This window comes from Leucoraja erinacea, chromosome 26 (assembly GCF_028641065.1).
Source record: "Leucoraja erinacea ecotype New England chromosome 26, Leri_hhj_1, whole genome shotgun sequence".
Taxonomy (NCBI): Eukaryota; Metazoa; Chordata; class Chondrichthyes; order Rajiformes; family Rajidae; genus Leucoraja; species Leucoraja erinaceus.
In genome coordinates, this window is record NC_073402.1 from 8968392 (window position 1) to 8992106 (window position 23715).

At 46.0% G+C, this 23715-nt stretch overlaps 1 protein-coding gene across 1 annotated transcript in view; it reads right to left on the bottom strand.

Moving 5' to 3' along the window:
- Window positions 1–15113, bottom strand: part of col9a2 (procollagen, type IX, alpha 2) — a 78731-nt gene extending 63618 nt beyond the window's left edge. Inside the window, exons 1-5 of the mRNA XM_055656112.1 lie at window positions 14850–15113; window positions 13776–13847; window positions 12849–12884; window positions 12664–12726; window positions 6179–6232 (exon numbers count right to left, since the gene is read on the bottom strand). Of these exons, the coding sequence (XP_055512087.1) occupies window positions 6179–6232; window positions 12664–12726; window positions 12849–12884; window positions 13776–13847; window positions 14850–14936 (312 nt within the window). The 5' untranslated portion in view covers window positions 14937–15113. The remainder of the gene's footprint in view (window positions 1–6178; window positions 6233–12663; window positions 12727–12848; window positions 12885–13775; window positions 13848–14849) is intronic.
- Window positions 15114–23715: the final 8602 nt, after the last annotated feature.

Below are 23715 nucleotides of genomic sequence, written 5' to 3' on the forward strand. Positions count from 1 at the left end.
TAATAAATCCTCTCCAGTATGATGTATAGATTAGAGTTGGTTTCCGAGTCAGGCCATTGATGTTGGTTTATTATTGTCATCTGGAACCAATACATTCAAAAGCTTTGTTTGCGTACTATCCTGAAATCATGCTACACAAGAGTACAAACAAGCCTTATACAAGCACAACAGGAAGAGCAAAGAGAAAAACACCAGAGAGCAGAATACAGCCTTGAGTGCTAAGTATTGTTAAAACAAGTGCAAAGTCCACAATGAGCTTGGTTGGCAGATCAGGACTGTACCCCAGCTTGTGAGAGGATCATTTAGTAGTCTTATAACAGTGGGGAAGAAGCAGTTCCTGAATCTGGTGGTATGTGCTTTCAAGATTTTGTATCTTCTGCTGGACGGAAGAGGGGAGAAGAAGGAATGACCTGGGTGAAAATGGTCCATGACTATGTTGGCTGCTTTCCCGAGGCAGCGGGAAGTGGAGATGGAGTGGGTGTTGGGGGGGCTTGAGTCTAATCTGTGTGTTGGACTGGGCTACATCCACAACTCTCTGCAATTTCTAGCGGTCCTGAGCAGTGCTGTTCCCAAACCAAGCCACGATGCATTTCTATCAATGGCCTTGGCAGACAGGAATTCCTTGCACTGACTAGTAGGCTGTCGTTTCACCATGATACAACTAGTTCTGACTGGTTAGACTAACACCTCCCAACTCACAGCCGTTCCATGCCCACCCGCCCTCTCCCACTCATGACCACACAGCCCGTAAATAACTGGCTGAGTAAAACATTCGCTTCAACCATGGCTGCTGGGATTGCTGGCAGTGAAGGATGAATGACCCCTTTCAGACATTGCCACGGGTAGGGTGTAAGGTTCCTACACTAACTGTAAGGTTAACTTAATTTTCAAAAACAAACATAAGCCTCGATCTCAATGCCCATTTCAGCTGCACAGGAAGACGATACATTCCTTCCTTAACACAGACTGCCTAAAAGTCCCCGCTCAATATTGACCAACACTCACATGTGGAACTTGAATTCCCAGAAGGCTAATGAAATTCGGCAATGAGTATTGCCGACTTCTAAAGATACACCATAGAAGATATCCTAATTGGATACCTCACAGTTAGGTATTGCAACCGATTTGTCTAAGGCTGCAAGAAGTTTGAGAGAGCAGCCCAATCCAACACACAAACCATCCACCTCCCTATCGACTGCCTTGGGAAAGCAGACATCATAATCACGGAGCACTCACAGCTCGGTCAGTCCCTCTTTTCATCCTCCCATCAAGCAGAAGACACAAAAGTTTGAAATCCTGCCCCAGCAGATGCAAGAACAGCTTCTTCCCCACTGTTATCAGACGCTTGAATGGACTATTTCCTCATTTGCATTACCTGATGCAATCATGTATGGTGTGATCTGCTTGGATAATATGCAAAACAATGTTTTTTTACTATATCGGTACACGCGGCCATAAACCTATACAATATCTTCAACAGAAAGTTGGTTTCCCCACTAAAACACTGCCCCTCTCTGTGCCATTCTTCACTGGCACTTTCCTCATTCTGTCAGTCACAGGCAAACTCCATACTCACTCTTTTATACATACAGTACACCACTGTTATTGACACAGACCAGTCTCATGTAACAGTAATGAATAGTCACTCCTCACAATGATTAACTCTCACATCCTCAATAATACCCACTCCAACTTCATTTCCATTAATTACTCTAGCCATATTTAGGTCTTCATTGAAATACAAATACAACCTCATTGTTATTAACATGCAATCCAACTTAACTTAAATTGTCGTAACATTATTCAGTGTTAAATCATCATAAAGGTGTATATTCCAAACTGACATGCGCACACACACATACACTCTAGCACATGATACACAACACACGCACTCATACACATGCATAAACACACACGCAGGCACACTCACATGCCCACACATCAGACATTTACACACACAGCACAAACACCATCCTCCATGATGTTAGTTTCAAGATACACTTCAACACAGATAATACTCTGCATCCACACTGATGCTCATACCCATTCACTGGCTGGGGATGAATTTGGGCACAGGATTGCTCAGCACACTACACCTCCGCCTGAAGTGGACAGACCAAGCAGATAACAACACCCATCAGCATGCTTATTTCAAAGCCAAACATTCCAACTAAAGTTTTCTCTAAACTAGTTTACTTTAGAGAGATTGCATTGTAAACTGGCCCTTCGGCCCACCAAGTCCACACTGACCGTTGATGACCAGTTCACACTAATTCTATGTTACTTCACTTTCTCATTAACCCCGAATACACACTAGGGGCAAATTACAGAGGGAAATTAACCTACAAACCCGCATGTTTTTGGGATGTGGGAGGAAACCGGAACACACGTAGGAAATCCACGCGGTCATAGGGAGAACATGCAAACCTCACATAGGCAGTACCGATGAGACAGCAACTCTGCTGGAGACCATCATGTTAGAACATTTTTATAAGCCTTTTGTAGGGATCACTGGATTTGTGACAGACAAGGGGGGGGGGAGGGGGGGATTCTTCTCACTGAGATCCCAGTTTCCAATCAGGAACACAAGCCAACTTTATTTAGACACTGGACACCCAGTAATGACCTTGACCCACTACAATTCTCCGACTGTCACAACAAATCAACAGAGGATGCAATCACGATGGCATTGGGCCACTTAGATAATAGTAACATGTATGTCAGATGGTGTTCATCACCTTCAGCTTAGCCTTCAACGTCATCATCATCCCAAACTGCTCGCCTCTACGCAACTCGATCCTCGACTTCCACATTGGCAGACCCCAATCAGTACGAATTAGCAAACAACATGTCTTCATTGATAACCATCAAGGCTATGTGCGCAACCCTCTGCTCTGCTTTCTCTCTACACTTATGACTATATAGACAGACAGCTCCAATGCCATCTTTAAATTCACTGCTGATACCACCACTGATGAAAGAATAACAGGTAGCTACATGTCAGAGTACCGGAGAGAGATCCATAATCTAATCGAATGCTGTCAGAACAACAATGTTGCTCTCAATGCTGACAAGATCAAGGAGCTCAATGCTGACTTCAGGAAGAGAAAGCTGACGATCCACAAACCTGTCTTCATTGGCAGGATGGCAGTGGAGAGATTCAAATGCTGCATGTTCCTTAGCTTATATATCTTTGTTACTGTAACGCTACAATGATGTAGCATTATTTCCCTCACTCTGGATTTTTTCTCGTTGCCCTACGTGTTGTACTTGTGCATGACTTGACTGTATTCATGAATAATATGATTTGACTGGATAACATGCAAAGAAAACATTTCACTGTATCTTGGAACGGTGCTGGCTCGAAGGGCCGAATGGCCTACTCCTGCACCTATTGTCCATTGTCTATTGGAACACGTTTACAATAATAAACCAATACCAATACTAATTTAGTGTGGAAAAAGCCTGGCAAATTGGACTCAAAACTCTAGTAGCAAAGTTAAGAGAATTAAAGATGGGCCAAAAGCAGTAGAAGAGACGAGTGTGCAAAGTGAGAGCAGAGGATGGGAAGTTAGTGTGTAGCGTGGTATTGGAGCAGAGAAACCTAGCCTTCAAAGTAGATATGGTTGTGCTTGCGTTCATGATATCCAGAAATGCTTCAAATACAATATATGTGATCTCTGCAGTTACTGACTAGAATGATTCACTTTGTGGTCAGTTTAATGTGCATACTTTGATGTTTACAGTCAGAGGACACCTAAAAGATGGTATTCATGAATATGTAAAGCATTGTATTTTCAGCTGTGGAGATAATTACATTGAAGAAATTATTGTGTGCGGCAGAGTGTGTCTCAGGTTTATCAGGGGAGTGATCCATAGGACATGGCACAAACAGTGAACGGATGTAGTGTTGAGAAGAATAAGAGATGAAACCAATTTATTATTAATCCGATGTATAAAAAATTGCATGTGCTTTCTAATTAATTAATTTTCAGACTTTGAAAAAAGTCCTGACCCAAAATGTCACCTATCTTATTCCCTCCACAGATGCTGATTGACCCGCTGAGTTCCTGCAGCACTTTGTGTTTTGCTAAATAATGAATTTGTTGTGCGAGTTCATACATATTATTACCTCAACTGTAAATGTGGATTGCGCATATGGATTTACTACATATTGTCAAAGCAAGCAGTGTAGTGTCTACATGGAGTGGAGTTTGTAGAGGTTCTACAGCAGCCGGGGTGGGTCGTGTGGATCAGGTGCTGGTGGATGACCCACAGAGGTCGGACGAGAGGTCGGACCAGACACGGCGGCAGATACTGACAGCATTGCCAGGCCAAGCCGACCCCTGCAACAGCGGCCCAGGACAATGGACCTTTAAGGCCAAGTTAAAACTTGATATGTTTTAAGAACTGGATACTTGAGAGCACTATATAACACTGGAAAGATGGTGACCCTTTGTTTACTGCCTCAATGGTCTGCTATTCTTACTAAAATTGCTGCACTTTACTTAATTACGATTGTGCTGAGTCATAATATGATTTTACTGATTCGTATGCAAAACAAAGAATTCCACTGTATCTTGGTACGTGACAATGAAGCACCGTTGAACCAAGTGTGAGAGCACCTTTAAGGACTGAGTGTATTGTGTGGCATGATAATAACATTGTTAATAACATTGTTGGAGCAGACATTGCCATTAGTTAAGAGTTTACTGCCTTCCATATTAGATCTTCTATTAACTGCCCTTCCTTGATCTGCAGAGACACTACACTTCCCATCCCCAGTGAATAAAGTGTTTAAATATAATCCACAGAAAAGGAAGGATGGTATATTAACTCACTGGGCCATCATCTTTAACATGGACTCATCTGATAATTTTTCTGCCAGCCTGCTTCTGTCAAATATCCTGATAATTACAGTTTTAGGGTTATAAACTGTTAATAATTATAATTTATTATGATGTCTCGATGAGGTGGGATGTTTCAACATGTCCTTCCTCCCCCACTGATCCAACCACCCACTCATCACGTGACCAACACATTGCGTACCCTCCGACCTGCTCGGTCAAGCTGGGTCATCTGCTTCCTCCACCACACCTGACCTCCTGCACAAGAGCCCATGTAACTGGGCAGGGCGGGGTTGCAAATGGACATGGAGCTATAGATGCAATGAGTTAACTATGGACAGTGCATGCATTCCACTGGCCAAAGAGGGAGGAGATTCTGTCAGAATCAGAGACATCTCCAAATGATTGTTACCGGGAATATGGATAGAGGTTTACATCCAAGACAGAACTCCAGAAAAGAGTGATGGAGGGAGTAAAGGGGAGGGAGAAAGCAAGCCCCCCCAAACAGCTCCAACTCAGGCAACCCTCTTGTTGTACTTGAGGTTAACAGTGACACAGAGGAATAGAAGTAGGCCATTCGGCCCTCATGTCAATTCTATCACAGTTCAATAGGATCATGGTTGATCATCAGCAGGGGCAGAAGATAGGGTGGGGGGGCCAACAGAGATGCAGAGCCCCAATGATCACCAAAGACATTGAGACGGGGAGTGTACATGTCATGTGTTTAAAGCCATCAAATGTAAAGACCTGCACACACACCGAATGTCGCAATTCATCGTGCCTCATCAAACTCAGCTTCTGAAATCTCTTCATATGCCTGGAGTTATTCACCCTGTTGGGTCTCACTGGCATGAAGAGACCATTTTCCTCACTAGCTTTCTCTGGAAAGTGTGGAGCCGCCTGTAATCATCACTGAACCCATTCTGCCCGTAGGGCTAGTATCATAAGGACCTACATCTGACCATAACCCCCAGGAGCTTCCTGTTCCCTCACAGTCTGACAGGCCAGTACCTCAGAACTACATTCATATCTGTATATACATACATATAGAATCAAAACTGCGGATGTTACCATTTCATGGAACACTATGATTACCAAGTCTTCATGTGGCTCAGAGACGCTGGAGTCTATTACATCAGGAGAATATGCCAAATCAGAAAGTTGTAGCAACAATCCTAGCAACTAGATTTGTTAGTTATGATCCTAAATCCTCATTCCCTTTCAATCAAGTCCCTGCTATGTTGCTCTATGTCTGTATAGGATATCACCTCCACAGCTTGCATCAAGATATTTCATCTCTGCTCTCTCACAATATAAAATGCAGGACTTACCTTCGGACCAGATCTTCCAGGAACTCCAGGTTCTCCCTTTGGACCTTCTAAACCCTGCGAGATGGACAAAGGAAGGTAAGAGTTAAGACAGAAGCGTTGAGTAATCTGATAGGCTTTCAGAATATCATCCCAAAGTAAGTAAGTTTATTGGCCAAGTATTCACATACAAGGAATTTGCCGTGGTGCTCCGCCCACAGGTAACTACATGACATACAGTGACAGTTACGAATGACTCAGAAAACACTAAACATTAATAATAATAAAACATTAATGATAAAACACCATTGATCAAGCACGTGAACCAACAAAATACCAGATCAAAGGAAGGCTACAGATTTTTGGCTGTTGAGTAGAGCAACTTCTCTATACAGTCTATACAGACATATATAAGGGACTGTGGTAACGGTGAAATCGACAGAAGGATGGAGGGTTGGGTGTGTATGCGTGCTTTGTCTGTGATATTTATTTATTTGCTTATCTTTATTAACGTGGAGGCCCTTAGAAATGTTTGAATGCACCTTTGACATTTTACATCCTTGATCCCCATGTTACAATGAAATAAAGAAACAATTCTATTCTATTCTATTCTGAAGTGAGTGTTTTAAGGTTGTCATTTCCCACATCCTTGATCCCGAACTGTCAAAATCCCAACAATGTGTCTGAACATGAATGAGTGTTTAAGTTGTCATTTCCCCACCCCCCCCGCCACTCGACTAAAGGCTCATGTTCTACAGCCCGACAGCCCATTCACACTTGGAGTTCTGGCCGTCCCATTACAAGAAGGGTGTGGATGCAGAAGATGTTGACCAGAATGCTGCCTGGATTATGGGGGATATTAGGTACAAGGTGAGGTCTGACAAACTCAGATTGTTTTCTCTGGATCATTAGAGGTTGAGGGGAGACTGGAAACCTATATAAAATTATAAGAGGCATAGGTACGGTACACAATCAGAAACCTTTCCCCCAGGGTGGAAATGTCAAAGACTAGAGGTGAGAGGGGCAAAGTTTAAAGGGGATGCGCGGTGCAAGTTTTTTTTACACAGAGGATAATGGGTGCCTGGAACGTGCTACTTGGGGTGGAGGTGGAGGCAGACAAGATAGTGGCGTTTAAATGACTTTTGTTAGGCACTGTCAATGGAGGGATATGGATCATGCGTGGCAGCTGAGATCAGTCCATCTTGGCATCATGTTCAGCACAGGCATTGACAACAAACAGGGCATCAGAAGCAATGTTCAACTTCTGTGAATGAATAAATAATGGAAACAGCTCTTGATTGTCCAAAGTTGGATTTACTGCCAGGAATTTCTCCAAATCTTTCAAACCAAAAGGAGCAGCATCACATATTCCGCTTGGGTTGTCTACAGCCCAATGGTATGAACAGTAAAGTAATACTGGCCCAACACACCCTTCTCTTCATCTCCCCCCACCCCCCAGTTGCACACCACATTTCTCCCACCATCCCCCTCACCCTGTTCCTTTCCCCTCCTCGTTACACTAATTTTCCAGCCCCTTCCATCTCCGAGTTCCCTATTTCCCATTTCCCTTTAAATCCTGTACCATTCTCCCCCCCCATCCGCATCACTCCATCTAGCTTCACATTACAATCTTCCTCTTCTCTCTTTATGATTCACTCTTTGACTTCCTCTCTATCACATGATCTCCTTTGCTTCAAAAGAACATTGGCATCACATCAAACCCATTCAGATTCTGTGTGTCGTAGGGTTGGCTTTCAAACCCCCTCATTCTGTAGGTTAAATGAAATCATTATTCACTTTGTCCCCTTGCTCTTTCACTATGGCCTCGAAAATATTCTATACAGGTATATGTCCGGGTCTGGATCAGTTGTAACCATGAATTAAATTATTTTGGGCCCTTAACACTCTCAAACTATCGAATTGTTAACTTCAGTACAACACAATTCTCAACAGAAAGAATAGGAACTGCAGATGCTGGAATCTTGAGAAAAGTACTGGAAGAACTAAGCGGAACAGGCAGCATCTGAGTAGTCAATGGACAGACAACGCTTTGGGTCAGGACCTTTCTTCAGATTGATTGTAGAAGTAAGGGAGAAAGTTGGAAAACAGAGGTGGGGGTGGGACAAAACCTGGCAAGTGACCAACACTTTGTCTCTCTGCAATACATCATCACAGTCCACACACTCCACAGCCATCTTGACTGCACTCCTCCCACCCTGCCTTCATGCAAGGACTGCTCTCCATTCTTCCCCTTCCACAATCTTCTATACCTGTTCTGATGACAACTCATTCTAGATTAGTACTTCTGAGAGGGCAGTCTGAAGAAGGGTCTCGACCCAAGACGTCACCTATTCCTTTTCTCCAGAGATGCTGTCTGACCCGCTGAGTTATTCCAGCGTTTTGCGTCTATTTTTCTTCTTTTCTGAACTCTTCACCATGGTCGATGGAACTCTCGTGCATTTGAACTATTTCCCACATTTTTCACCCCTTCCACTCGGGGGAAGAATAGTGGTTCTCAACCTTATTGCCATCTGCACCAGCCTCCATATTCTATGGAATGGCTGCTTTAATCTCCTGCACCTTCAACGTAATGCCACAACATCACTCCTTCTCAACATACTGTTGGGGTGGCACAACATCTTGGTTTGGCAACAGCCGTGCGCAAGGCCGCAAGAAATTGCAGACAGTTATCGATGTAGCCCAGTCCATCACACAAGCCAGACTTCCCACCATTGACTCCTTCTGCATTTCATGCTGCCTCGGAAAAGCAGCCAATCAAAGACTTGTCCCACCCCAATTATTTTTTTCTTCTCCCTGCTTCCGTCCGGCTGAAGGTATGGAAGCTTGAAAGCGTTCACTGCCAAACTCAGGAACAGCTTCTTCCACTCTGTATATTAGGCTTCTGAACAGTCCTTCCATAGGCTATTGTGGATATATTTATGCACAAATGATGCACTACCACGCTGAGAACTATATTCTGTCTGCTGTAGCTTCCCATTGCATTTTCTATTGTACTTGAGTTTAACTTGATTATATTTGTATAATCTGTTTTGTTTGGATATAATGCAAAACAAAGCTTTTCACTACACTTCAGTACACATGACAATAATAATAACCTGAACAATCTGAGGGGCCTCAATGGCTCCCAGTTCATTCTTTCATCTGCACCAGCAACCACTTAGCTTTTGCTGATTAGAAACCACAGGACATGAAACGTTTTCCCTTTTATCACTTCCATTCCAACCATTCAGCGTTCCAGTTTTTCAATTGATTGAAAGATGCAGCATGAAATAAGGCCCTTCTGCCCATTGCGTCCTTGCTGACCATTAATCATCTGTTCACAATTGTTCTATGCTATCCCACTTTCGCAGCAACTCTGGGGGCGCTACACACCAGGGGCAATTTTACAAAGACTGATTAATTTACAAATGTGGGAGGAAACCGGAGCAGCTGGAGGAAACTCAGGCAGTCACAGGGAGAATGTGCAAACTCCACACAGACAGCACCAATGTGCTGCTCAATGGTGCTTCAATGTACTTCTCCCAATCATGGCTCAAGTTATAGAAAAGCCAAATGCTGCCTCGTTGGGTGCTTTGCCGAACGTCTCCATTAAGGTGATCTTGTATTTCCATTTGCCAACTCTCTATTCATCCCAGTCCCATTTTGACCCTTCATGTTATTTTAACAAAGCCCAAAATAAACTTGAGGAACAATATCTAATCTTGCAACTTCCCATTATAATCCTCGACTCAACACTGAATCCACCTTTGTATAATCGGACTTTTCGGTTTGTATCAGAGCTGATGAAGGATCGCCACCTGTGTTTCTCTTTCTATGGACAACTCCTGCCCTGATGAATCTTCCCTTTTTCATTGTAGATTTACAGCATTAGCTGTGTTTTGGTTTTCCATTGATTTACATCTCATAGCTCCAGACTTTGCATTTGATATCCTTCCTCTCACCTTCTCTGTTTTCATTCACCTTCTTCTATATCTCCTCCAGACATATCATGTGCAACTCATAGTCTTTCATCATCCTCTCTTAGCCAGCACCACCACTGCTTAAATCAATCAAGGCTTCTTGGTTGCCCCCTACCACAGATATTCCTTTGATACTCTCCACCCTCCATCTTCCCTGCAGCTTAAAAAAACACTGTATTTCTAACGTCTTAATTCATCAAGGCATCAACCTGAAACCTAATTATATCCCTTGCCACAGAAGCTGCCCGACCTGCTGAATCTTTCCTGCATTCTCTGTAGTTATTTCACTAATCATCAATGTAGCAAAGTTCATGAGGAATATGAAGATGTATAACCCTAATTTCACCAGCAGTAATCTAGCAAATGAACACTGTAGGTCAAACAGAATGGCTACGGGCCTCTGGAATACAGAGAGGAAGGCTGTATTTAATGCTCAGCTTGCCGTGAGCTGTTGTTGATTGCAGGCAAGGGAGCTGGCTGTATCTGTTGTAACCATGAAGACCTCCAGCATCATGAAGATCCAAATCCACCTGCCGGTCCACAATTTCAGGGAAGAAACACAGTGACATGGCACCTTGTAACCCAGTCCACAGCAGGCACACAACAGCATCAAAGATATTGACACGTTCAACTTACTACACCAAAAGATCATTCCTCATTGGGGCACAGTACATATGTTATTGATATAGAACAGTACAGCACATGAACAGGCCCTTCAGCCCACAATGTCCATGTTGATCATGATATGATTCTTATCCCTCCATTCGCTGCACATCCATGTACCTACCTAAAGCCTCTTAAACCCCCTCATCATATCTGCATCCACCACCACCACTACTGGCAGCCATAAAACACTTGCCCTACACATCTCCTTTGAATTTTGCCCTTCACAACCTTTAAGCTATATCCTCTCATCTTTGATATTTCCATCCTGTAGGGAAAAAAAGTTCTGACTGTCTACCCTATCTATGCCTCTCATATTTACACATGAAGTGTGGACATTTTTTAGGTTTTAGGTTGTCGACTGTGCAATGTCTCAGCATACAGAGTGTACACTGTGCAGATTGTCATTCTCAGCATATCAATCATGCACAGTTTACATTGAATGCACATAGCTGACTTTTTCACAGTTCACTGGCAGTTCTGATCCTGATATATTAAATATACAAAACTTTGGTGCATGGGCTGTACACATTGTGGGCTGGCAGTTGAACGTACAGTGGAAATGCAGCCTAGTGGCTGTACACACTGCTGGCTTGCAGCTCTATAAATGGTATTGTATTGGTATTGTATTGTCTATGGATCAACACAGTGCTGTTTTTTGCTACTTGACGAGTACAGCAATGAAGGTTTGCACCCCGCTGGACAAACACGAGATATATTTTCATTCCTGGTACATTGGTTCCACATTCAAATTATCTGTGAAGGTTTTCAGTTAATTGAAGGACATTTCTCAGTCCTAGGCAAAGTCGTTTCGCAGGTCTTTCGATGTAGAGATTCCGAGTGCCCCACCACATGGGTCGCACTGCATTTATTTTCTCCACTATTTACACAAAGCAGCTTCTCCACTTCCAGGGCTGGGAATTGTAGCTTCTCATGATCTGGAATACACACACCGTTTCAGCTTGCTGGACTTCCCAGCACTCAACTCACTAGTGTACATGGTTCAAATATCAGTACACAAAGTATACACAGTACAGGTTCCTAACTCACTGCTGCACAGTTCATTTTCTTAGTGTATCGAGGAATGACACAGTGATGTAGTTGGCATCACAGCACCAGTGACCCAGGTACGATGCTGATCTTGGATGCTGCCTGTGTGGAGTTTGTATGTTGTCCCCGGATGCTTCAGTTTTCTCTCACATCCCAAAAACATGGTTGTAGGTTAATTGGCTTCTGTAAATTCCCCCTAGATTTTATGAGATAGTAGGATAAATAAAGGAACTCGTGTGAACAGGTGATCGTTGGTCAGCGTGGGCTCAGTGGGCCAAAGGGCCTGTTTCCATGCTGTATCTTTCAATCAATCTATGAAGCAGACACGATGCAGGCTCTCAGTCAATGCAGATTACCAGTTCACAGCACAGGTTCGTTTCACAGGTTGCCGCATTATTGGAAGCAGCCAGTGCAGATTCACAGTACATGGGCTGTACACCGCTTCACGTGGGTACATGTGGCATCTGGTACATGGAGTGGACACAACTTCTCAACTCATTGGATGGATGTAGATCCGATTCATCACAACTCTAGGAACGTCTGCAGAATAAATCCGGACGCACTGCGCACAAAGCTAACGAGGCTTCGAGTAAATGTATTACTGCTAATTGAATTTATAATCCAAGAGATGGGACTCTTTCCAAGTTCCAGCACATTCTGTGACTCTGGTGTCTTCAAAGGAATGGGGAAGGGGAAATAAAATATTTATAACGTCTGACCCAGGCCCAAGTACAAGAGGCTTCCTCCGGGCCTCTGAGAAACACTGTTAACTCCCAGCTTTAAACACTGCCAATGGCACACTTCAAAGCTACTTACATCATAGCCTGGGTCTCCTTGGGCTCCGTCTGCTCCCGCGGCACCCGTGTCCCCTTTTGGTCCCTAAACGCAGGGGAAAGTGACAATCAAGTTAGCCCACTTTAAATAGGAACGGTTATAATAGTATTTCTGTCGGGCCAGCTGCTGGCTGGACGGTCGTCGTTCAATGAAGGAGATTGACTTACCGGAGGTCCGGGAGCGCCAGGGGCCCCGGGCTCGCCCTGTGGAGAGAAACAATACGCATGTGTCAGTCAGCACCGCAAGACACCTTTCTTGGGGAAACAGTCAGCCCGTTATTATCTCGCAGCCTCACGTTAAAGAGGAGACGCAAGGAACTGCAGATGCTGGAACGTTGAGCAAAACTCAAAGTGCTGGAGGAACTCAGCAAGTTAGAGACGGGTTAGTTATGGGTAGGGAGCAGGTTTTAACACAAGATTCTACTGCTAATCTATTGCTTCCTAATATTCATCTGCCTTTATATTTTCCACTGTCTTTATGTAAATCGCTCTGCACGTCTCGGTTATACCTTAAACTGAGTCTGAAGAAAGGTCTCGACCCGAAACGTCATCTATCCATTCGCTTCATAGATGCTGCCTCACCCGCGGAGTTTCTCCAGCATTTTTGTCTACCTTCGATTTTTCCAGCATGTGCAGTTCCTTCTTAAACCTTCAACTGGTTTAATCGGTTTGCTTTAGATTTTACAATTATAACCCCGATTAAATAAAACTCCCGATTGGAAACGTCCCTCCACGGATGCTGCCTGGCCCGCTTGGTTACTCCAGCACTTAGTGTTTAGCTCAAGATGCCAGCGTCTGCAGTTCCTTTACTCCCAACTTACTTAAGTCCAGTTAAGGTCATTCTGAAAACCTCCGTTTAAACGGACGCCATCCTATAGAATGGTCGAGCCTCAAATGTTCAGAATAGTGGGACTAATAATTTGCTTGTGACATTAGTGGGTTTTAGTGGCTTGCCCCGGGGTCGGGAGAGGGGGCCCTCTGGCTGCCGCCCGTGTCGGTGCAACTGCCGCGGTCTGGCACCTGGGACAAAGCGGCTCTTTGTCAAAGTGCGCTCAGTACACACACACACACCGCCGCCAACACGTCCACACTCACATCGATTCCGTCTGCTCCAGGGATACCCGCGGCGCCCGGCGAACCCACCGCGCCTCGTTCCCCTATCGGACCCTGCCCGGTGAAAGAGAGAGCATTAATAAACAGGATGGAGCCAGAAACATAACATAACATAACATAACATAGACAGCGGCGTGGCCCGGGGGCCTCTGTTAATGAAACGTTCACATTTTAAAATCTTCGATGCATAGAATCGGAGAGGGATAACTGGACGCCGCGAGAGTCGGGGCTGATGCAAAGTGACAAAGTCAGGCACAAACTCAGCAGGTCAGGCAGTATCCCTGGAGAATAATATGCACAGGTGATGTTTTCAACCCAAAACCTCTCCTGTGAATGTTCTGCAGAGATGCTGCCTGGTCTGCTGAGTTACTCCAGCACTTGGTATAAACCAGCACCTTGTGTGTACGCGATGGCAACTCCGTGCACGGTTCTAGGCGGGTTTTGCCCGCTGGTGTAGTGAGGTGACGATCGGGTGTTGAGTGCGCTAACCCAGCGCCCTAGCCCCGCTTCTCTCCCTTCACACTGACCCTGGTCTCCGCCCGCGGAGAGAGCCGCGTTCGCTGGACGCAGTCTAACGTCTGATACACCAGAGCTCCGCGCCCTCCACACCCGCACAAACACAACACGATCCACACCAAAGTGAGCGAATTCAACATCCCCCGGCTAATCTTCATTTAAAGCAGGTGGCAGACGGAGGATTGGCGCTGTAGACTCGCTCCGGTCTCGCTCCGTCCCATCGGGGTTCACTGCTCCATTCACTCCGACTGTTAGCTGGCCCGGCTGCGGCTAAAATTGGACAAAATTGTGGCCGCAGATTTGCGGGGTTCCCCTCGCTGGTTGTCAGATACCGACTCTACCTGCGACTGCCCGTGACACACTCCAGAGAGAATTGAAGAGGCGAGAGCAACAGTGACACAGCCAAGAGAGGCAAACAAACTGCAGAAAAGTGGAATTTAGTCCCACTAACTTTTAACCAAAAGCTGCCTTTCTAAGCAAACAAGTCTAAGAATGTGACCGAGCTGTTGCGTTGACCCGTGCCCCTTCCCCTCGACTTACTTGGGCTAGGCACAAGCAGATTACTTGCAAGAGGACGGCGAACCGGAGCGATCCGGGACGGGACCACGCATTAGAGAGGCTGCCCATGGCCGTGGTGTCTCTCCGTCTGAACCAGGGGCAAATGTTACAAATCCACGCGTCTCTCCCCGGGGCTGCGGCAAGCAGTCAAGAGACCCTCGGAGAAAGATCGGACCAGCCCGAATCACTCAAATCCTTGCAAGGAGCTGAGTGGATGGAGTGCCCAGCCGGAGGGGGCGGGGTAAGGTGAGGCGACTGGAGATTGTGAAGCGGCCGGGAGCTTCGCTCATTCACCGTGTCCCAGTGTATCCGTTCCCAGGACATTCCAGAGGGAGGGGGTTGAGAGACAACTCGTAAACGGGAACCTGCTCAGAGTTTGTGGAGCATATTTCAAATAGGCACAAACCTGGAACAACGATCATGAGGTACAGGGGCAAGATGCGGCCATTCGGCCTTTCGATCCTGCTCCATCATTCCAAGTCCGTCATTCCTGAAATCCAAGTCCATAGCTCTATGAAATTCAATATAGTTATCTGAGAGTGGCAATACAGGTAGGTAGGGTAGTAAATAAGGTTCATGGTTTGCTTGCCATCATCAATTGGGGCATTGAAGATAAGAGTCAGGAAGTCATGATACAGTTTTATAGACCGCATTTGGAATATTCACAAGTTATAGTAGAATTAGGCCGTTCGGCCCAACGAGACCACTCCACCATTCAATCATGACTGATCTATGCCACCTAATTCCATTTTCCTGCCTTCTCCACATAACCCTCGACACCCATTCTAATCAAGAACTTGCCTTAAAAATATCCACTGATGGCCTCCACAGCCCTCCGTGGCGGAGTTCCACAGATTAACTACCTACTGACTAAAGAAGGTACACAAAATTGCTGGAGAAACTCAGCGGGTGCAGCAGCATCTATGGAGCGAAGGAAATAGGCGACGTTTCGGGCCAAAACCCTTCTTCAGAGTCTGCAATTTTGTGTACCTTCGATCTTTCAGCATCTGCAGTTCCTTCTTGAACACCTACTGACTAAGGAAGTTCCTCATCATCTTTTTAAAAGAGCGCCCTTTAATTCTGAGGCTTTGTCCTCTGGTCCTAGACTCTCCCACCAGTCCTTTCCACATCCACTCTATCTATGCCTTTCAATATTCTGTAAGTTTCAATGAGGTCCCCCCTCAATTTTCTAAACTCCAGCGAGTAGAGGCCCAGAGCTATCAAACGCTCATCATATGCTAACCCACTCATTGCATGCAGTTCTGGGCGACCCTTTACAGGAAGGATGTGGAGGCTGTTGAGAGGGTGCCAGAATGATGCCTGGACTAGAGGGGATTCACCACAAGGACAAATGCATAGTTTTCTTTGGAGTGTGGAAGTTGGGAGGGAAACCTGGTCAAAGTATTTAAAATGATGAGAGGCATAGTTAGGGTAGACAGAACCTTTTCCCAAGGTGGAAACGTCCAAGACTAGAGGGCACAGCTTTAAGGTGAGAGGGGGAAAGTTTAAAGGAGCAAGAGTGCCTGGAATGTACTGCCAGGTCTCTAATCATTGACACTTCTACCATTCTGGCTGTTCACCCTATCTAATAATTTTATATACTTCTATCGGGTCTCCCCTCAGCCTCAAGCTCCAGATATAACTATTCAAATGTCTAATCTTTCCTTGTAGCTAATATAGACAGGTACATGGATAAGAAAGGTTTAGAGCAATATGGGCCAAATGCTGGCAGATGGGACGAGCTTAGATGGGGCATCTTGGTCGGCATGGACGAGATAAGCCAAAGGTCCTGTATCCTTTCTACACACATCATATTCCAGTTGTTGTCTTACCGAGGCTTTGACTTATACTGATCAGCGGGTACATTGTTAGAGCAATGACCCATGGAAGTTGTTGGTATTGGTTTATTATTGTTACCTGTACCGAGATATAGCAACACAATTTGTTGGTCGTCTATCCAGTAAAACTATACTATATATGAGTATAATCAAACCATACACAAGTACAATAGGTTGAGCAAAGAGAAAAACACCAGAGTGCAGAATATAGTGTTACAGCGCTGTAGCATTTTTCTAGCATAGAAATAGTCCAATGTCCACAATGAGGCAGGTTGGGAGCTCAGGACTTTGATGGTCCTATGGGAGGACCATTAGGCAGTCTGATATTAGGGGGGAGGAAATTGTATCTCAATCCGCTGGTGGACACTTAATGACAGTGGCATTAATGGAGTTTAGGGCCAATATGTGTGAAGTGATGCATTTTGAGAGGTCTAATAAGAGTATAACACACCCAATGAATGGCAGAACCCCCGGGGTATTGGGGAACAGAGGGACCTTTGTGTATCAATGCGTAGATTCCTAATGGTGGCAGCACAGTTGGATTAGGTGGTGAAGAAGATACACAGGATACTAGACATCATTAGACAGGGAATAAGAGCATGGAAGTTATATACAGAAATGTGGTCAAGCACAGCTGGAGTATTCTGGTCATTACAACGTAGGTAGGACATGAATGTGTAGGAAAGGGTGCAGAGGAAATTTACTAAGATATACCTGGGAGGAATGTTTCACATGAGGAGAGAGTGGACATGCTGTTTTGTTTTCCTTGTGAAGAGGCTTAGTGGACAGCTGAAAGAGGGATGCAACATTATGAGGGGTATAGATATGGTGTTTTGTTAGAAACTTTCACCCAACCTCAGTGAGGCTCAAACGAAATTCCGTTTCCACAGCCATACAAACAAAGACAATTTCCTACAGACATACACACAATTTAATTCACACAAACATCCATCACAGTGAACTCACTGTGATGGAAGGCAAAGTCTTTTCTCTCGTCTGTTCTCCATTTCTCTCCTGATGTCCAAGCCCCAGGTGGGCGATGATAAGTCCCACGGCCATTTTTAGGCCGTGCCGGGCGATGCTCCCGGTCTAAAAGTCACAAAGTTGGGCCCCCGGCGGGCGCAGGAATGTCCCATGGCCATGAAGCCGCGCCGGGCGATGTACGTCCCCGCTCCGGGTCGTTCCAACCCCGCGACACGGGCTGGAGAAGTCGCGTTGCGGGAGCTCCGGGAAGCGGTCTCTCCTCCCGGACCCGCGAGCTCCCGATGTCCCAGTCCACCGGATTGGCTGCGTTGCTGGAGCCTCCGGGCCTCAGGAGTCGAGTCGCAGCAGCGAGTCACCACCGCTCCCCATGCTCCAAGGCCGGCCATCCGCACGATGGTGAGTAATCTGCAGCTCCGCAGTCTCCAGAGCCCCCGGGTCATTCAGGTTGCAGGCCGCTCCACGGTGCTAGGCCCCAACGACAACGGAGACCCGACAGGGAAAAGGTTGGGTCTCCCGGACAGGGAAGAGATTTTAAACAGTTTCCCCCTCCCCCCCCGCATATACACATTTAAAACCAGTATTAAAAAAACACCAACACTACATTTAACTAGACAAAAAATTAAAAAAAGACAGACAGGTTGTAGGGGCTGCTGCAATGGGTGAGTCGCGCCGCCAAGAGGCTTGGTGTGTATCTGAGGACATTTCTTTTATCCAGAGGCTGGCTGAGATGTGGAACAGATTGTCTTCAAAGGTGCTGGAGGCAGGTACTCTTGCAACAAGCCAAATACTTGTATTTCCACTGTGGAAAAGATTACGGCCAAGTGCTGGTAGATGGGGATTAGTATAGATGGGTACATAACATGAACATGATAGTTCAAAAGGCTGATTTCTTTGACGTATGACTGAACCTTGTGTCTTTGTACATTAACACTTCCTAATCTAACACCATTCAAAAAATCATTGCTTTTCTGTTTTTTTTCTACCACAGTGAATGGCTTTATATTTATCAACATAGTACTGCATCTGCCATGGTTTGAACCATCTACTCAATATATAATTGTCGCATCTTCCTCAATTACAATCCTATTTGAGTGTTGTGAACATTCTTCACAATATTATACTCTGTTCTATCTTATCTTGAGTACTGGAGAAACGCAGCGGGTCAGGCAGCATCTGTGGAGAACTGAAGTGATATTTCGGTTTGGGGCTATTCTTCAGACTGATCGGGGAGAAAGCTGGAAGAGAAGAGGGTTAGGACAAAATCTGGTGAGTAATAGATGGATACAGGTGAGGCAATTTTTGATAGGCAGATAGTTGGATTAAGGGCAGAGATGAAAAGACTAAAGGGCCTGTCCCCACATTCACGACCTAATTCACGACCTCTGCCGAGTTTGCCCATTGACTCATACTCGCAGCATGGTCGTCACAAGGTCGTAGGAGGTTGTAGGAGGTCATAGGTAGGTCGTAGGCAGGTCATAGGTACTCGTGGCATCAAGTAGGTCAGGGCGTTTTTCTAGCCTGATGAAAAATGTCCACGACCACGAGTAAAAAAGGTCGTGAATTAGGCTGTGAAAGTGGGACAGGCTCTTAAAGGTGTGAGAAGGATAGAAGATCCACAAATTGTGAAGACAGATGAAGGGATGCAGGTGGAAGGGTAGAGGAGAAATGGATTGAGTCCAGGTGAGGCACAGGGAAGAGAGGGCTGAAAATAAAAGAGTGGTGGGGGGGGGGGGGGGGGGGGGCAGATATAGTCTGACCTGGATCTTAAGGATAAGGGGAAATCCTTTAAAACCGAGATGAGAAGAACTTTTTTCACACAGAGAGTGGTGAATCTCTGGAACTCTCTGCCACAGAGGGTAGTTGAGGCCAGTTCATTGGCTATATTTAAGAGGGAGTTAGATGTGGCCCTTGTGGCTAAGGGGGGGGGTATGGGAGAAGGCAGGTACGGGATATGGTTGGATGATCAGCCATGATCATATTGAATGGCGGTGCAGGCTCGAAGGGCCGAATGGCCTACTCCTGCATCTAATTTCTATGTTTCTATGTTTCTATGACCCAGTCGGGATGCTCCACAAATCAAAACACACTCTTCCCAGACCAACGGAAACTGCAGATGCTGTAATCTTGAGCAAAAAATAAGATGCTCGAGTAACTCAACAGGTTAGGCAGCATCTGTGGAAGGGGAAGGGCCTGAACATGAAGCAAATCCTGTTGGTTGTCACCTCTGCTACAAGCAAAGCAGCAGAGAGATGAATGAGATGCTCAGTGGTTGGTGGACGTGGAGGTTGGTGGGGTGAAAGATGAGGACTGGGGAACTCTAACCTAGGCAACTCCTCGGAGCGAGGTTGGAGTTTCTCCAGTCCTCATCTTTCACCCACCAACCTCGGCGTCCAACACACCATTCTCTAATATTTCCACCACCTTCAATGTGATCCCATCACCGATCGCATGTTCCAGCTCCGGTTTCCACAGTGACCACTCTCTCCTCAACTCCTGGGTGCACTCATCCTTTCCCACCCAAACCACCCCCTCCCATGATACTTTCCCCTGCAACCGCAGGAGATGTAACTACCTGTCCCTACACCTCCTCCCTCACTTCCATTCGGGGACCCCACAGTTCATCCAGGCAAAACAAAGGTTCACCTGCATCTCCTCTAACCTCATCTGCTGAATGTGGCGAGACCAAGTGTGGGTGAGATGGTGACCGTTTCACCAAAGACACATTGGATCTGCCAGGGCCTCGGGATCCCTCTGGATCGAACTATTTAAACTATCTGCAACCCAATGGTGTGAACACTGGTGTAGATGTGATTCCTCAAAGCATTTCTTACATTGTTTTGGTGAGTAACTTGGAGCTGTTGGTGGTGCTGGAAAAGTATATTAAAACAGCATTGTGCAAAATATCAGGTAGACAAAAATGCTGGAGAAACTCAGCGGGTGAGGCAGCATCTAAGGAGCGAAGGAAATAGGCAACTTTTCAGGCCGAAACCCTTCTTCAGACCGATGTCAGGGGGGGGGGGGGGGGGGGGGAAGAAGAAAGGAAGAGGAGGAGCCAGTGGGCTGAGGGAGAACTGAGAAGGGGAGGAGAAAGTAAGGACTACCTGAACTTAGAGAAGTCAATGTTCATACCGCTGGGGTGCAGACTGCCCAAGCGAAATATGAGGTGCTGCTCCTCCAATTTACAGTGGTCCTCACTCTGGCCATGGAGGAGGCCGAGGACAGAAAGGTCAGATTCGGAATGGGAGGGGGAGTTGAAGTGCTGAGCCACCGGGAGATCAGGTTGGTTATTGCGAACCGAGCAGAGGTGTTCAGCGAAGCGATCGCCAAGCCTTCGCTTGGTCTCACTGATGTAGATCAGCTGACATCTAGAGCAGCGGATGCAATAGATGAGGCTGGAGGAGGTGCAGGTGACCCTCTGCCGCACCTGGAAAGACTGCTTGGGTCCTTGAATGGAGTCAAGGGGGGAGGTAAAGTAACAAGTGTAGCATTTCTTGTGGTTTACAGCATCTGCAGTTCCTTCTTAAACACTGTGCAAAATACCCGTCTGCTACTGTCTGTGTTTGCATGAGATACTTAGCAGTTGTATGGGTGGCAGGGTGTGGAAGCTGAGACATTTTGAGTTGGGTTGGAGTGTGCTTACAACCTTTAAGGTGATAGTTATGGTTAGAAGGGAAAGATTTAAGATGGGAGGGGAAAGATTTTAAAGAGACCTGATGGGCAACCTTTTCACACAGAGGGTAGTATGATTATGGAATAAGCTGCCCGAGGAAGCAGAAGGAAGTAGGAATGGGTGCAATGCCGATGATAAAAAGACATTTGGAAAGATATGTGGATGGGACGCAAACAGGACTAGCTCCTTCATAAAATTGGGTTGCATGGCAGGTTGGGCCACAGGGCCTGCTTCGTGCTGTAACCTCATAACTATTTTACCAGATAAACATCAACTGCACTGAATCTTGCAAGACATTACAGATGAAGCTTGGCTATTTAGCACTTTGCAAAGTGACCCAGTCTAATAACCAGGATTTCAGAGGCTGATGTTGGGGTAGTACTAAGGGAGCACAGCTCCAAAGCAGGGACGTAGCTGAGGAAACACTGGGTTAACATGTGAGTGGCACTGAGTGCAGCCAGGCCAAAGCTCGATTAATCACTGTCACCACAAACTGGCTACAGTTTTAACATTTTCAGAAACTGGTTGGAGATTTTGGAATTCATTCATAATATTTGATGATTCACATGGGTAAGTTTAGACAAAAGGTCAATTTAAATGATACTTGTTATCAACGAGGTAAAAGATGTATCAACACTAAGTTAATTTCCACATAGCTCAACTCCATCCTACCCCCCCTGGTCCAATCCCTCCCTACCTATGTCCAAGACACCTCACACGCCCTTCGTCTCTTCAATAACTTCAGTTTACCAGGCCCCCACTCCCTCATCTTTACTATGGATGTCCAGTCACTATACACCTCCATCCCCCACCAGGAAGGTCTTAAAGGCTTCCGTTTCATGCTCGACCACAGAACCAGCTAATTTCTGTTGACTAATAGTCTCCCCCGCCTAGCAGAGCTAGACCTTACTCTCAACAACTTCTCCTTCGTCTCCTCCCACTTCCTCCAAATCCAAGGCGTAGCTTTGGGCACCCACATGGGCCCCAGTTATGCCGGCCTCTTTGTTGGATACGTCGAACAATCACTGTTCCAGGCATACACTGGCCCTATTCCTGAACACTACCTCTGCTACATTAATGACTGCATCGGTGCTACTTCCTGCACCCATGCAGAACTCACTGACTTCATCACCTCCATTGTCAGAGTGAGGACCAGCACAAATTGGAGGAACAGCACCTCATATTTTGCTTAGGTAGCTTACACCCCAGCGGCATGAACATTGACTTCTCTAACTTCAAATAGTCCTTGATTTCCATCTCTCTCCACCCCCTCCCCCTTCCCAGTTCTCCCACCAGTCTTACTGTCTCCGACTACATTCTATATCTTTCCCGCCCACTCCCCTGACAACAGTCTGAAGAAGGGTCTTGACCCGAAACATTACCCATTCCTTCTCTCCAGTGATGCTGCCTGTCCCGCTGAGTTACTCCAGCATTTTGTGTCTACCTTGTTATCAACTAGGCAAGTTTAATTTACAGTTACGTCACGGAAACAGGCCCTTCGGTCCTCCGAGTCCATTCCAACCATCGATCACCCGTCCACACTAGTTCTACGTTCTCTCATCTCCATGTGCACTCTCTACACACTAGGAGTAATTTACAGAGGCCAATTAACATCCAAACCCGCACGTCTTTGAGATGTAGGAGGATACCAGAGAACGCAGGGGAAACCCACGCGGTCACAGAGAGAACGTGCAAACTCCACACAGACGGAACCGAGGTCAAGATTGAACCCGGGTCTTTGGCACTGTGTGGCAGTGGCTCAACCAGCTGTGCCACTGAACTTGTGAAGAATTCATTCATTTTGTTCCACATATCCTGCCTCACCCGCTGAGTTTCTTCAGCCTTTATGTCTCCCTACCTCCAACTTTACATTTCACTCATCTTCTCTTTATTTGACATCCTTTTCTCCTTTTCACCTCTGGACTTTTTTCCTCACTCCACCCATCTGCCAATCTATGCACCCCCACCTATCACTTTCCAGGCCTTGTCCTCCCCTCACTTCTCTTTTAGCTTTTACCCCCCTACTACAATCAGTCTGAAGAAAGGTCCCGACGTGCAATGTCACTGTCCATTCCCTCCACATGTGCTGCCTGACCCTTTGAGTTCTTCCAGCGCTTTGCGTTTTCCTGACTACTTCCTCTGTTCCTAGAGCTCTCCGTTCTTAAATGTCTATTTTCTCCAGAAACCCACAATGGTGGTGTCGGCAGACAAAAGGAACAGAGGGCTGGTAAGCGGACTGACTGCGGGAGGCAGTACAGTGTGTCTCGATGGTGGAGTGGGCAGCTGGAGGCCCTGCAATAGCCTACGGCTCGGCTGCACAGGACGCCATTCCAAGGAGCTGAGTGTGGACCAGATA